At 40.6% G+C, this 15,244-nt stretch overlaps 1 protein-coding gene across 1 annotated transcript in view; it reads left to right on the top strand.

The window, feature by feature from the left end:
• RAPGEF5 (Rap guanine nucleotide exchange factor 5) overlaps window positions 1–15,244 on the top strand; it is a 264,811-nt gene that overhangs the window by 234,823 nt on the left and 14,744 nt on the right. The window contains exons 19-23 of the mRNA XM_049785378.1: window positions 1,812–1,934; window positions 4,458–4,636; window positions 9,226–9,316; window positions 11,106–11,156; window positions 12,586–12,673. Coding sequence (XP_049641335.1) covers window positions 1,812–1,934; window positions 4,458–4,636; window positions 9,226–9,316; window positions 11,106–11,156; window positions 12,586–12,673 — 532 coding nt within the window. The remainder of the gene's footprint in view (window positions 1–1,811; window positions 1,935–4,457; window positions 4,637–9,225; window positions 9,317–11,105; window positions 11,157–12,585; window positions 12,674–15,244) is intronic.

Genomic DNA, 15,244 nt, shown 5'->3' with positions numbered 1-15,244 from the left:
GCCACCCCTATTTTGGTGTGGGGGTGGAGGGGTCCCTCCTGGAGGGCAAGGGGCCATGCAATTCTAAGGATGGAATCCAGACCTCCTGCAGGCAAATGCTCAGCCTTTAAATTCTGTCTCCGGCCCCCTGCCAGGCTGATTATTGCAGAGTGCTACCCCCCAGTACTGCCAGAGGTGGTCCATGTTAAACAACAACTAATCAGAAGTGTGGAAAAGTATAAGTTTTGATAGGCCCCCTGGCAGATTGTGGAATCTCTACTGAATGTGTCTCAGAATGTCTTGGGCTTTTCTGGCCCTTTATTGGAAGCAGCATGTTTCTAAGGCGCATCCAAGCAGGCCCTTCCACAAAACTCTATTTGACCTTCATAAAAAGACCATCATTAGTCATATTGCCATCTTTTTTCTCTTCCAGGCTTTTTATATTTGTTTGGTTTTTATTAGAAACCCCTTTAGTAATGTAAATAAGTCTCTAAATGCAATAACTTATTTCGCTGTTTAAAAATGGAGATTAATACTTAGAATTGGAAATGCTTTCTTTATCTTCCCTTGTCATTTGTCATTTATTTCTGCAAAGTCTCCCCACCCCCAAGCCTTTCACTATCTTAAAATATCATAAGCTATGATGCAACTGCTCAAATGGAGGGTTTGTATTTTTTTCATTAGAAAATATCGACTATTTTGTTTTTGTCTTTTTGTTTTGTTTTGGGGCCACATCTGATGATGCTCAGGGATTACTCCTGGCTATGTGCTCAGAAATTGCTCCTGGCTTGGGGGACCATATGGGATACTACTTGCGTCACTACTCCAGCCCCTGAAAATATCAACTTTTTTTTTGGCTTTTGGGTCACACTGGCAGCACTCAGGGGTTACTCCTGGCTCTACACTCAGAAATCGCTCCTGGCATGCTCGGGGGACCATATGGGATGTCAGGATTCGAATCACCAACCTTCTGCATGAAAGGCAAACCCTTACCTCTATGCTATCTCTCCGACCCCTAAAATATCAACTATTTTGAAAGATATTTGCCTTTTGTGCTCAGAGAACTACTCCCATCGTGGTGCTTGGAGGTCATTTATCAGAGATTAAACCTGGGCTCACTCATGAAAATAATGTGCTCCAGCTCTTTGAACTAACCTCCTGGTCCAAGATGTCAACTAATTTTTAATGAATTTAATAAGGACAGATATTAAATTCACGGTGGCATTTAATGTTCTCCTGCTATATTTTAAGACAATATTACCAAGTTCATACTTATGTGGGAAGATAAATTGATATATATAATAGGAGGACTATAAAGGGAGTGATTTTTTTTTCATTTATTGCCTTTTTTTCTTTTCAGGGCATTTTAATAAAAATTGTAAATGTATGTCAAGGATGAGACTAGTTAAACATTTTTCCTGTAAGAACCATGTCTGTCTTTATTGAAGCGCACCATGACATTTCTTTTGTTTGTTTTTACACTAACCCCACTGGCACATTAATTCTTACCAGAAGCCAAAGTGATTTCAGGGCTTTTGCTTTCATTATGCTGTCCATTGCAGCAGTGTTTTATAATTAGATTTGTGTGTGTAGGGAGGGAAGGGGGGAGGCAGGCTACCTCAGTAAAGTGTCATTGAGCACAGTCTACTGTTTCCAAGACTGTATCCTAAATTGGCTGCAACTCACTGAAGGTGAACAGACCAGGGAAAATATTAAGTGTGTTCAGACAAGATTATTTGTCTAATCTGGGTCACCATTGCCTTTCTATGCCAGCCAGTTGCATTCTAACATCGGGAGAATTTCTGAAGATCCTTTTGTTTCTGTCACTTTAGAACCCATTTGCAGAAAATGAGGAATCACAGCAAAGGTCAATGAGGATTTTGGGAATGAACACTTGGGATCTTGCTCTAGAATTAATGAATTTTGATTGGAGTCTTTTCAATTCAATTCATGAGGTATGTACAGAGTGAAAAGATAAATGCTACTGCTCGTTTAGTTGTGGATCCTTTTTCAATCATATATATGTGTGTGGCTAGGTTTTTAAAATAGCCATCATCTTGGGTATTCCCCTGAGTCAATGTTAATACGTACCTAAAATACTACTGTGAAAGATATGTAAGCCAATATGATCAAAATAAAAATTAAAAAAAATATCCATCATCTGGTGAGATATGTATTTGTAAAACCAAATATATAATATATACACATATACCTCATTAGCGTGGTGTTTAAGAATTTACATATATTAGGGGGGCACATCTGGCAGTGCTCAGAATTACTCCTGGCTCTTCATCCAGGAATTATTCCCAATAGTGCTCAGGAGTTACAACCCTAATATGGGATGCTAGGATCAAACCCAGGGAGGCCACATGCAGGGCTAATGTCCTACCCATTGTACTATCACTTCAGCCCCATGAGAATTCAATTGTATTAAAAGGCCGACACAAATGTAGATTAAGACAATTCATGTTCTGCCTACAGCTACATATTATATAATTCGACATAAATAAGCTGTATTCATGTCTGTGTGAATACTTATGTGTATAGATATATTTATGCATATTGTGCAGCTTTGCTAACCTGAGAAGTCATCTTGCTTATGATATCTTTGATATCAATACAACCATTCTTTATATACAGTTTATATTAACTACCCAAGAAATATTCATGTTCGAATGTGTGTGTGCTTACACACATTGTTTCACAAAAACATTTTCTCATTTTAGACTATGCTGCAAAACTTGAAGTAGTTTCTAGAAATGTTTGATATGTATTCCAAGATGTTTGCACCTGTCACCTTCTTCCCTGAGAATAACTTCGAGTATTTATAAAACAATAATCGGGGGGGGGAAATGTTACCAAGAGTTTATAAATGTAGTCGGTGGAAGAATGTTCCCAGGAACCAGGGGGTGAAGGATGTGACAGTCCTATGTGACCATATGTTATATTTGCTTTGCTGCGCAGTGACACATTTCATTACAGAACTGCCTTTCTTTCCGAGAAGGAGCTCTTGTCCTGGAAGAACTCTCTCTGGTGCTTTGCTTTCACTTTGGATTGTCCTTGAAATGTGTTCAGATCTTCATGCCAAAAAAATCCAACATTATGATTTGAACATGAGCACAAAGTGGACTCATGTAGTCTACATGGCTTGTGATTTTGGAAATGTAACTGAATGGCATGTTGGCCTGCATCTGCAGTGGAGGAATGCAAACCCCTCCTGCAGTCAGCATCCTCACCCAGGCATGTGCAGCCCTTTGTTTAAATCCCACCTCTTTTTTTGCTTTGTGTACAATTGGTCCAGAATGGCAGTTACTGGTCTCATTTGCCTGGATAATTGAGACCTTTTCCTTCTCTTTATAATTTGCTGATCTCTTCATTGTTTTCAAAGAGTCCCCAAGACCCACAGCATTAGCAGCACCAGATGGCTTTTAAGAAATGCTATTTGGGGAACTGGACCCTTCACACAGTAGATAGGGTGTTTGGCTTATATGTGGAAAACCCAGGTTCAATCCGCGGTATCCCATATGGCCCCCCAAGCCAGGAGTAATTCCTGAGTGGAGAGCTAGGAGTAACCTCTGAGCACTGCCAGATGTGATCCCCAACCAAAAATAAAAAAAGAAATTTCAGAAAAACAAATGCCATTTTTTTCCATCCTACCACAGACCTACTAAGTTAGAAACTCTGGGGCCAGGTCCCAAAAAAAATGTTCCTCTGGATGATCCTGACTCAGTAAAATTGGAGATCCTTTGTCTCAGGTTTAGTTCCCTAAACTGTGAGTCGCAATCCTATAGGAGGCCAGGTAACTTTTAAAATGTGTTTAAAAGCACAGTTCTTTATGATTTATGATCAGTGAATATTTCATCATAAAAGTACTATTTTGTGTACTTACATACCCAGAGTTGAGTAAAACAAAAGTATCTTGGCTGAAAGGGAGCACAAATGAAAATAGGTTCATTTAGGGGTTACTCCTGGCTCTATACTCAGAAATCGCTCCTGGCAGGCTGGGAGGACCATATGGGATGCCGGGATTTGAACCACCGTACTTCTGAATGTAAGGCAAATGCACTACCTCCATGCTATTTCTCCAGCCCCATATTTTCATGAACTGACTCCTGAGAATCGAATGTTCTTGCTCACAGATTCTCTGGATCTTCGACACATGATTTTGCCAGTCTCACAAAGTAGGGAGATTTGGAGCTGACTCGCTGACACTGTGAATTCAGTGTAGAAAGTGTATGATCTTTACCTTTCAAGTTTACACTTTTATAAAGATGCTAAGTGGGTACTTTTTACCCAGGCTTCTTTAGAACCAGATTGTTTTGATTTGGCCCTACTATTGTTCTGTTTCCTGTATCCAACTTTGTCCTGAGATGGGGCTATCTGAAGAAAGGACATTTTGAGAAATGCACTGCCTTTCATATCAACTGGACTTTGGATCTGCTGAGAATAAATGGTGGCACAAATCTGTTCTCTTTCAGCAAGAGCTGATCTACTTCACCTTCAGCAGACAGGGCAGTGGGGAACACACTGTCAACCTCAGCCTTCTGCTCCAGCGATGCAATGAAGTTCAGCTCTGGGTGGCCACCGAGATTCTTCTCTGCAGCCAGCTGGGCAAGCGGGTGCAGCTGGTGAAGAAATTCATCAAAATCGCGGCTCAGTAAGTATCTGGCCTCCTCTTGTATCACCTTTAACTGGTCTGTTTTCTGCCTTGGTTGGTAATGGAAAAGTGTTAATACTAAATTAAGGGTCAGATTATAGCCAGGTTCAGAGTACCTGTCTTAAAGGCCTGAAGCCTTGTGGGTTTGAACCCAGGAATGTCAAAAGGGGGAAAAATATATAAGAAAGAATAGGTTTGGTCTTGAATATTTATGTCTTTGCACTTGAAGTATTTGGCATATTTTTTTTTTTGGGTCACACATGGCAGTGCTCAGGGGCTACTCCTGGCTCTGTGTTCAGAAATCACTCCTGGCAGGCTCAGAGGACCATATGGGATGCCGGGATTCGAACTGTTGTTGGCCCTGGATCAGCTGTGTGCAAGGCAAATGCCCTACCACTGTGCTATCTCTCCAGCCCCAAGTATTTTATATTTTAAAGTAAATGTCAAAAGGCCAAAGCACAGCACTCGATTGTGTGCTATACCATGAATAAGTAGCCAAAGCATGGGGACCCATTTTGCTAATTAACTTTAACAAGGCCAGGTAAGGAAGAGGGTAGGGAAAGGATCATTGTGATGCTCATGGTATGAACTTTGCAAACTCATGTCCTCTAGCACTTGGTGCATTTCATGTTGCAACCACTTGAAATGGTTCGCTTTCCTATGAACTCCATCCTCTGTGGCTGAACACATACTGTTGGCTTTGCCTGGAGTGACGACTTTTACCTAGCAAGTGACTATTGTTCTTCATAACCTAGATGAATCATCCTGACTTAAAATGCACCACAATTCCCTTAAACATATTCTTTCTTTCTTTCTTTCTTTCTTTCTTTCTTTCTTTCTTTCTTTCTTTCTTTCTTTCTTTCTTTCTTTCTTTCTTTCTTTCTTTCTTTCTTTCTTTCTTTCTTTCTTTCTTTCTTTCTTTCTTTCTTTTTCTTTCTCTTTCTTTCTTTCTTTCTTTCTTTCTCTTCTTCTTCTTTCTTCTTCTTCTTCTTCTTCTTCTTCTTCTTCTTCTTCTTCTTCTTCTTCTTCTTCTTCTTCTTCTTCTTCTTCTTCTTCTTCTTCTTCTTCTTCTTCTTCTTCTTCTTCTTCTTCTTCTTCTTCTTCTTCTTCTTCTTTGTTTTTTGGGGCCACACCCGACAGTGCTCAGGGGTTACTCCTGGCTATCTGCTCAGAAATAGCTCCTGGCAGGCACGGGGGACCATATGGGTCGGCTGCTTGCAAGGCAAACACCACTGTGCTATCTCTCTGGCCCAGACACATTCTTTCTTTCTCTCACATGCATAATACTTGTTTACTATTTTATAAAAAGCATTTTATCATTTATTAAACGTTTATATTTAGGGGCTGGAGAGCGAGTACAGTAGGTAAGGTGCTTGCTTTGCTCACAGCTCAGTCCTGTTTGATCCCAGCAACAAATATAGTCCCCAGAATCTCCTTCCAGGAGTGATCCCTGAGGTTAGAGTCAGGAGTAAGCCCTGAGCACTATTAAAAGTGACCCCCACCAAAAAAAAAAATAATGACACAAATATAAACAAACTTATATAGTTGTGTGGGATTCCTTCACTAGACTGTGTCAAAATCCAGAGAATTGGTGCCATTTATTGTTCTCAAATACAGGACTGGATAAGTAACAACAATTTAGAACATGTTGATTAAATGACATTTTAGCAACTTACTGGAGCCATTTCTTGAAATACCAGATTCAGGAACCAGAGAGATAGTTGGAGCACATGCTTGTGCAGACAGGAGCCACAGTTGCATCCTAGCCAGTGCCACCTGTCCCAGACCCAAGCATCGAGCCAGGAGCCTGCTCCTCATGGAGGAGATGGCCCCCAAAGCTATATAGACACAAATTGATACAGATATAGAATTCCTGACAGTAATCTCTGTGCCAAAGATCAGAACTGTCCCTAGGACAGACAATTGAGCTGGAAGTAACTTAGACCCAACTATAGGTGAAGAAGACATCAGATATTTTATTTAGGCAAGAAATGAATGAAAGTAGTTGGCCCAATATTTAATGCAGTCTGCAATGAAAGAAGAGACATTTGAGCCAAGAAATATGCCCAAATCTTGAGCTCCTTTTAAGATGATGGTTCCTGGGGCCGGAGAGATAGCATGGAGGTAGGGTGTTTGCCTTGCATGCAGAAGGACCATGGTTTGAATCCCGGCATCCCATATGGTCCCCCAAGCCTGCCAGGAGTAATTTCTGAGTGTAGAGCAGGGAGTAACCCCTGAGTGCTGCTGGTGTGACCTCCCCCCCCCCAAAAAATAGTGATGTTTTTTTTGGAGAATAAACAAGTCTGGTCCATGCATTTTACTATAATCTGTGAAAACTCCTAAAAGTTAGAATCATAAGGCTCTTTAGGATCAGAAACTTACTTATACATTTTTTTTTTTTTTGGTTTTTGGGCCACACCCGGTGTTGCTCAGGGGTTACTCCTGGCTCTCTGCTCAGAAATAGCTCCTGGCAGGCACGGGGGACCATATTGGACACCTGGATTTGAACCAACCACCTTTGGTCCTGGATCGGCTGCTTGCAAGGCAAACGCCGCTGTGCTATCTCTCTGGGCCCTACTTATAAATTTTTTTACTGGGACCAGAGAGAAAGGATAAAAATAAAATCACTTTGCATGCTACCAACCCCAGCTGAGTCCCTACACCTCATTTGGTTCCCCAGAGCCCTGTCAGTAGTGATCCCTGACAGAGTCAGGAATAACACACTTTGGGTGAGCTCCAACACAGGATAAATTAGTTAATGAATTCCATTGCTTGGGAATGACACAAATAGCCTTAGGAGTCAAATGATATCGCATAACTCAGTTAACTAGTATAAAGGTTCACTGTCCTCAGAAAAGTGAAATTGAGCCCCTTCAGTTCATATAGCCCTACTCTCTTGTTTCCTGTACTGCTCCCCACTCTGTACAGTTAAATTCCTATTATCACTCTGGTAGGAATAGCCAGGGGAAAAGGTAATTTCCATGATCAGCAAGTGTGTGTGTGCCCTGCCGGAGGCATCTCATTTGCATATTCATTTTCTTCTCGCCACCCCTCCTGCACCTTTGTGGATTCATTGGATTTTATTTCCTTGCTCAGACAAAGGAGTGTTTGCTGCACTGGAATATTTAGGGTCCAACGATGTTTGCTCTTATTCCGAAATGAATGAACCCTGGCCACAGCAGAGTCCCGAACGGAACAGTAACTAATATTTGCATTAAATCCATTTGTCTTCTGAGGAAAATGTGTCCTTATAAAGTCCCTTTTCTTTTTTTGAATTTAGATGTTATATGTGTCTCTTTCAAAAATAATACAGAGATGATCCAGTAAAATTAGATAAATGATTTATATAGAACTTTCCCAGATTTTAAATGGCTTGATAAATCATATTGAGTAAATAGAAGAAACTTGTTATAAAGATGAATCATAAAACAATATCTTCCAAAGTCTTTTTTGGAGAGGCAAGGGAGACTCAGTCAGGACTTATTCCTGGCAGAGTTCAGGGAACCATTTGGAGTTCCAGGATTTAAGCCTGGGTCAGCCACATGCCAAGCAAGTATTTAATCCCCTGTTCTATATTCTCTGATCCCCTAATAGAGTGTTATAAAGCTCTGATGAGGATGGGGAAAGACCCCAGAATCAATAGTGAAATAGTTGGGAATTGAAAAAGCAGGTGCACCCTCCCCACATTGGGAACTGAGGGAGATGCTGGGGACCAAGTGACATCCGTGGGAGAGGAGCTACCTGAGCCCACATTTTGTATCCTCAGTCCTTTTGTTTTGAATTATCAAGTTATGATAGTGTCCAGTTAAAGCACTGCTTCAGAGAAGTTGTTTTCTAAGGTGCTGCAGTAAAAGAGGTGTCTGGGGTTCAGGCTTTTCTGCATGACCTGGAAGCCCAAGGTCCTTAGGAATCTGCAGCTAGCTGACTTTAACATTGGTAGAATGGATGGATGCAAGGCAATAGAGGTTTTCGGGAGTGCCAGGGATGCAACATGGCTTTATTTGGTGTGTGGCTTTCTTTTATCTTTAAATGGAAATGCTGGACAGAAGGCTACAATCCCCTGTTTTAATATCTACATAGGATAGGACAGTAAGATTTCTGATACAGTAGCTAGGAAAACGTGTCTAAATGTAACCAGAACCAGCAACTGAAACCCGAGAAGTGAGAACTGTCTCTCAAACCCTTTACTTTATTTGTATTTACCCTTTACTTGTCTAAGCCTTTACTCAGTGGTTTTAACCACCCTGACTGTTGGAGAGTAGGCTGTTGGAGAATGTGGCCATGCAAACTAAGGGGAGGTAGGGGACCATGAATTGACATTGTAAATGCAGACAGATTAAAGAGGAGGCCTCTTTGAAATGTGCAGAGGGCGTGGAGCACAGATCTTTTCCTAAAGGTGAGGAGGAGATGCTGCATTTTGAATTGTGTTCTTGCTTAGAAACACAGAAAGGCAGACCCCAGGGGTGGTCTGGGGGCATATGGACTCCAGGAGGCTGGACTCTGGCTTGAGAGAGTCTTTTCAGCTTCTTCATCTTTTGTGAATCATATCATGAAAGAACCAATCATGTCTTTTCTCTTTTATCCCACAGCTGCAAAGCCCAGCGAAACCTGAATTCCTTCTTTGCCATTGTAATGGGTCTCAACACTGCCTCTGTCAGCCGACTGTCACAAACCTGGGAGGTGAGCCTGGGAGTAAAGGGGGGTTGGGGGGGGGGGTCCCTCCAGAACGGGGAGTAGAGGGGAACAAATGAAAATCAAAGTGTTTTTCAGCAAATGTTCTTTATTTAAGATGAGTGGTTTAAGTAGTTTAAGTAGTCTAAAAAATGTCAGCACCGCTAAAGGTTAGGGAAATGTGTAAAAGTTAAATAGTTCATGTGAGCAGGGACAGTTGTGATCATACGGTCTTCCAAAATGGTCTGGAACATGGATGAAAGAGATGAAAATTGGGGGATAACACAGTGGGTAAAGTAGTGGGTAGTACAGAGAGATAGTACAGTGGGTTAGGTGCTTGTCTTGAATGCCTCTGGTCTAGGTTCACTCCCTAGCACCCCATATGGTCCTATAATCCCTATAGAACTCATCAGGATTATTTCCTGAACATAACTAGGTGTGGCCCCAAACCTGCTTTTGTAAGGAAGGAAGGGAAGCACCAGATACTAGTCCTAGTTTCTCCCTAATGGCACAGGAATAGAGCTCTCTTTGCGGCTCCACGGTCTCAGGTTCCTCAGTATTTTCAGTATTGAACATATTGGGTAATAAGTAGGCTCATACTCTGAGTTAGAAAATGGAAAAGTGTATTGGAAAGTAAAAGAAAGGCCCCCAACAATGGCGGAACTTCAGGAAGCACAGAACTAAATTAACTTGGACAGTATGTAGTTTGTTTTGTTGTGTTTTTCATAGGAAAACTGGGTCTTTGTGTTACTTGACAAGTGACTAAAATGTGACAAAGAATATGAAGATTTTTTTTTTTTTTTTTTACCAATATGAAGATTTTACCAGTCTGGCTAGTTTAGGGCCTTTTAGAGTCTCTTTTTGGATATTGGATATTGGATATTGGCCTGGGTATTGCCCATTATCTTCTAGTTTCCTGTGATCCTAAGGTTTGGGGCAGAATCTCTGATCATGGGAAATAGTTCACTTCCTATTTTTAGAATAAGCCCTGGATTTGGCAGGAAATTTTTAAATGCAGCCGAAATGGAACTGCTCCCAGCCACTGGCAAAGGGAAACTGAGGTTCCTCTTTCACAATGCTTCTGAGGGGTTTGAGGAGTCATCCCCAGCCACCCCTCTAGGAAAGGCCAGACCCAGAATTCCAGTTCCCATCATTGCTGACACTATGGCAGGCATCTGATCTTCTTCATTTGACTATGTTAGAGGCAGGCTGGGAAAAGCCATGGCCCTTCATCCTGAATCTGAGCTTTTAGGTGGGAGGACTCGTGTCTCTGTTCTTCCTGCTACCTCGTGGGCTTTTCATTGATTTTTACCCATTCAGGCACAGCCTTACCACTTAGCATGTTTCAGGGCCCCTCTTTCTCTCACTCATTAGCCCTCTGCTGTGAACCATAATCATATAATTCCCACAAAACAAATGTCAGCCAATGTTATTATTTCTCACTAATCAAGACTGTTTTAAAAGGTAGGAGCATTCATCAGAGGTAGGCTCCGGAACCGAACCCCAAGCATTTATGAAGTCATCACCATATGTGGCATATCTAACCAGCCAAATCCCTGAACCATGCAGTGATTATTGATTTTTAAGCTGTTTTTAGCAACATTCCCCAGGAAGGTCCCATTAAGGGATGATGAAAATTGCGCAGTGAAAAGTAATCGGGGCAAGACCCGATGACAGAAGATTTATGTTCTGAATTGTGATTCATAAGTAAGCAAAGCTCAGTGGAAACTTGTCTTGGTATACCCTCAAAGTTAATGACAACCTGACCATCTCCTCTTTGTCTTCTTTTTGATTTTAGAAAATCCCCGGGAAGTTTAAGAAACTTTTTTCTGAACTTGAAAGTCTAACGGTAAGTTCCTGGTTCCAGAAGGGACTCCTCCTTCAAGTGTATTGCAGTTGTTGAATCTCTCTCATCTCTCTCCTCTCTCTTTCTTTCTCCTCTCTCTTTCTCTTTCCTCTCTCTCCTCTTTCTTTCTCTTCTCTCTTTCTCCTTTCTCTCCTCTATCTTTCTTCCCTCTCTTCTCTTTCTCTCTCCCTTTCTCCTCTCTCTCCTCTATCCTCTATCTCTTCTTTCTCATGCCTTTCTTTCCTTTCTCTTTTCTCTTCTTTCTCTTTCCTCTTTTCTTTCTCCTCTCTCCTCTTTCTTTCTCTCTCCTCTTTTTCTCTCCTCTCTCCCTCTCTCCTCTCTTTTTTCTCCTCTCTTTTTCTCTCCTCTCTTTCTTTCTTTCCTCTCTTCCTCTCTCTTCTCTCTCCTCTCTCTTTCTCTCTCCTCTCACTTTTTCTCTCCTCTTTCTCTCTCCTCTCTCTTTCTCTTTCCTTTCTCTTTTCTCTCTTCTCTCTTTCTCCTCTCTCACTTTTCCTCTCCTCTCCTCTCTCTTTCCTCTCTCTTTTCTCTCTCTTCTCTCTTTCTCTCTCCTCTCTTTCTCCTCTCTCCTCCCTCTTTCTCTTTTCTCTCTCTCCTCTGTCTCCTCCCTCTCTCATTCTCTCCTCTCTCTGTTTCTCTCTCCTTTCTCTCTTTCTCTCTTCTCTCTCTCCTTTCCCCCTCTCTCTTTCTCTCTCTTCTCTCTCTCTCTCTCTCTCTCTCTCTCTCTCTCTCTCTCTCTCTCTCTCTCTCTCTCTCTCTTTCCAGACTGTTCAGTTGGATCTGAAAGTAATTTTGCTGCTTCTTCCTTTCTCCAGGAAAAGTTTGTGAGAACGATCCTTTTAGTATGATTTTCAGAAGGCAGATTTTTTTCCTTGCCTATGGAAAGTTTCAGCATTAATGAATGTGCAGTCCGTATCTTCTGCATTAGTCTTTATCCTTTCCATCCTTTTCACTGTTTCTTCATTTTAGATGTAGACTAGATTGTTTCTTTTCAGAGCTCAGTAAAACAGTGTTCTCTGATTTCCTCTGCATTGTCTGTGCATCATAAGGGTAATGTTCTGGGCTTTGTACCTAACAAAAGGCTTTGGGGTTACCTCCTGATAGAAATTATGCAGAGGAAACTGTATTAAAGAGCCTATGTGAGAGAAATAATAGCACAATCAAAAGGTGTCTCTTTCTTTTGCAGTCATTTCCCTTTATTGTAAACCAATATCTTGACTTTCATTCATTGCCTCCACTTCCTGCACTAATTTAGTGAGTTTATTCTCCTAGGAAACCTTTATCTACTTTGTTCTGAGCAAGAACCTCGATCTATCTAAATCATGTTCAATTTGTATAGCAAAAGCAGATTTAGAATTGTTTCTATGGCACATTGATTTTTCTTTCTCTTTTTGTAATCTGTTTGGTTTGGCAGGATCCTTCCCTGAACCACAAAGCCTACAGAGATGCATTCAAAAAGATGAAGCCACCAAAAATCCCTTTCATGCCATTATTGCTGAAAGGTAATGATTTTCTATCTTTTATGCCATGTAATTCTATCTTCCAGAAATATATCAACTTGAACTACAGAGGGACAAATAAAGGACTCTCCATAAACTCCTAAAAATAGTTTTTACCAATCAGTCTGTCTTAGCTTGCGATTGCTTTCCATAATATAAATAATTTCTGAATAACTAAAATGCTTCCCCATCTTTGAGTATCCACCAGAGCATCATGTTATGTCTCCTAAAACATGGCCTTGGAAACTCCTGAATATCTTTTTCACTCTGCTTATAAGCACAGTCTTACTTGCTTTTTGTCTACACAATCCTCTTAACCCACCAAGAATAAGACTGGCACAAAGAATCCAAAAAACCCAGTCATGCTCTGTGTTTGCAATCTAAATTTCCAAGGCACAGCCTACAGCCAGTGCTGTTTAGTGAGAAATACCTTTGGTCAACACGAGCAATAATACTGTTATCTATGCAAAGGATTGGTCAGTGATGAACTTCTTTCCCGGAGAGGCATCCAGAGGGGGTAGGAATGACAGCTCCACTGTCAGCTGGTCCACTGTATTTTCTCTGTATTTTCACTGTAATTTCTCCTGCAATATGTTCATGAGATGATTAGGGGGATGTCAGTGGTCTCTTCTAAAGGAAGGGGATTGGTGAAAAGGAAGTTTTCTTTAATCTGGCCTAGAGCCCTGGCACTCAGTACGTGTCTCACGCAAATGTTTCCAGGCAAAAGGGATTTGGGCACGTTTCCTGGCAAAGTTTTGGTATCTTCCGAGGGATTTTACAAGACTCTACTTTCATCCTGCCTGACTCATCACTGAGCCTTTGAAAACTGGACTGTGGGCTATGAATTGGTCTGGTCATCTTGTTCCCACAGGGTACCTACATTTTCAGCCTCAAAGCAATAAAACTGACATTCTCTCTGCCACTTTCCTTAGAACAAACAGAGCTTTGAGAATTCTGAGTCCCTATGTACCTCTGCAACTATCTGTTTAGTTTCTTTCAAGGGTACAATGTGAAGCTGTGAAACCAAAATATATCAAAAATATATATCAAAAAACATCAAAACTATTGAGAGACATAGAAAGTTTCATTCAAGCAGAAAAGAATTTGCCAAAACATAAATGGAGAGGTTATAATACCAAAATAGCAATTTATTTTTATTTCTTTGTTTATTTATTTTTTGGTTTTTGGGTCACACCCGGCAGCACTCGGGTTACTCCTGGCTCTACGCTCAGAAATTCCTCTTGGCAGGCTCGAGGGACCATATAGGATGCCGGGATTCAAACCACGATCCTTCTACATGCCAGGCAAATGCCTTACCTTCATGCTATCTCTCCGGCCCCCAAAATAGAAACTTAAATGACCACATCGTTCTTTGTATTTAATTACCTCTAAAATAAGTTTATTTGGGAGTACGATTTTAGTTTGCAAAAATGAAAGATATTTAATTAGCGAGTAAGAGCAGCAGGTAGGAAGTAATTCTTAGAATAACTTAGATGCAAATAGAAATATTAGGGATGGGAAAATAACTTACTTTAGGAAGAAGAAACGTGAGATATGTATATACCCCCCCAAAAAAATATATATATATACATACACACATACACACACATACACACACATATATATATATTTGTCTCACAGATATATAAAATGCCTTACTTGTATTATCACTCTGGTCTATAAGACAAATTTGTTGTTGTGGTTGTTGGGTTTTTTGTTTGTTTGTTTGTTTTTAGTTTCTGAGACACACCCAGTAGTGCTCAAGGGTTACTCCTGACTAATGACTAAGACATTACTCCTGGCAGACTCCGAGGACCCTATAGAATGCTGGGAATCGAACCTAGATCAGCTCACTGTGCTATCACTCTGGCCCTAAGAGATTTTTTTATTTTGCTTTGTTTGGGGGGGGGGGTCACACCTAGTGGTGCTCAGGGGTTACTCCTGGCTCTGTGCTTAGAAGTCACTCCTGGCAGGCTCAGGGGACCATATGGGATGCTGGGATTTGAACCGGGGTCCGTCCTGTATTGGCCGTGTGTAAGGCAAATGCCTTACTGCTATGCTATTGTTCTGGCCCCCCATGAGTTATATTTTTTTTAAGTAATGAAAACTTTGTTGGAAATGTCCTTTAATTGAGTTAGGTATGAGTAGAATTTTCTGTACATACTAGTAGTGGCTTTCCAAAAATGTATTTTATGCAGTCAAATGTTTCACACTTACATTTTAGCTTGGATGCAATTTTCTGCTCTACTGAGTTTATCTAGACCTTGTTGGCAGCAAAACAAATATCTTCTTTTTCCTCTGAAAGTACATTTACACATTTGCTCTAGTAAATTAAACTGTTTTTCTTTCTTTTTTCATTAGAAGCCTTCTTGAGTTTTAGCACTTAAATTTTCCTTATTTTAATATTTGTCATTATAAAATAACATAATTTATACTCTAAGACACTTAAAGTTAGCTTTCTTTTTTAATTTGGAATAATTTACAAACCAAAAGAGGATAAAAAAAATTTTTATATCTGTCATACCTAAGATAAGATCTTTTGAAAAATATCCTTCTTAGGTTTTTGCTGTTTTT

Source organism: Suncus etruscus, chromosome 13 (genome assembly GCF_024139225.1).
Source record: "Suncus etruscus isolate mSunEtr1 chromosome 13, mSunEtr1.pri.cur, whole genome shotgun sequence".
NCBI classification, from domain to species: domain Eukaryota; kingdom Metazoa; phylum Chordata; class Mammalia; order Eulipotyphla; family Soricidae; genus Suncus; species Suncus etruscus.
The sequence above is the reverse complement of the archived record's forward strand: the minus strand, read 5'-3'. Positions and strand labels throughout refer to the sequence as shown.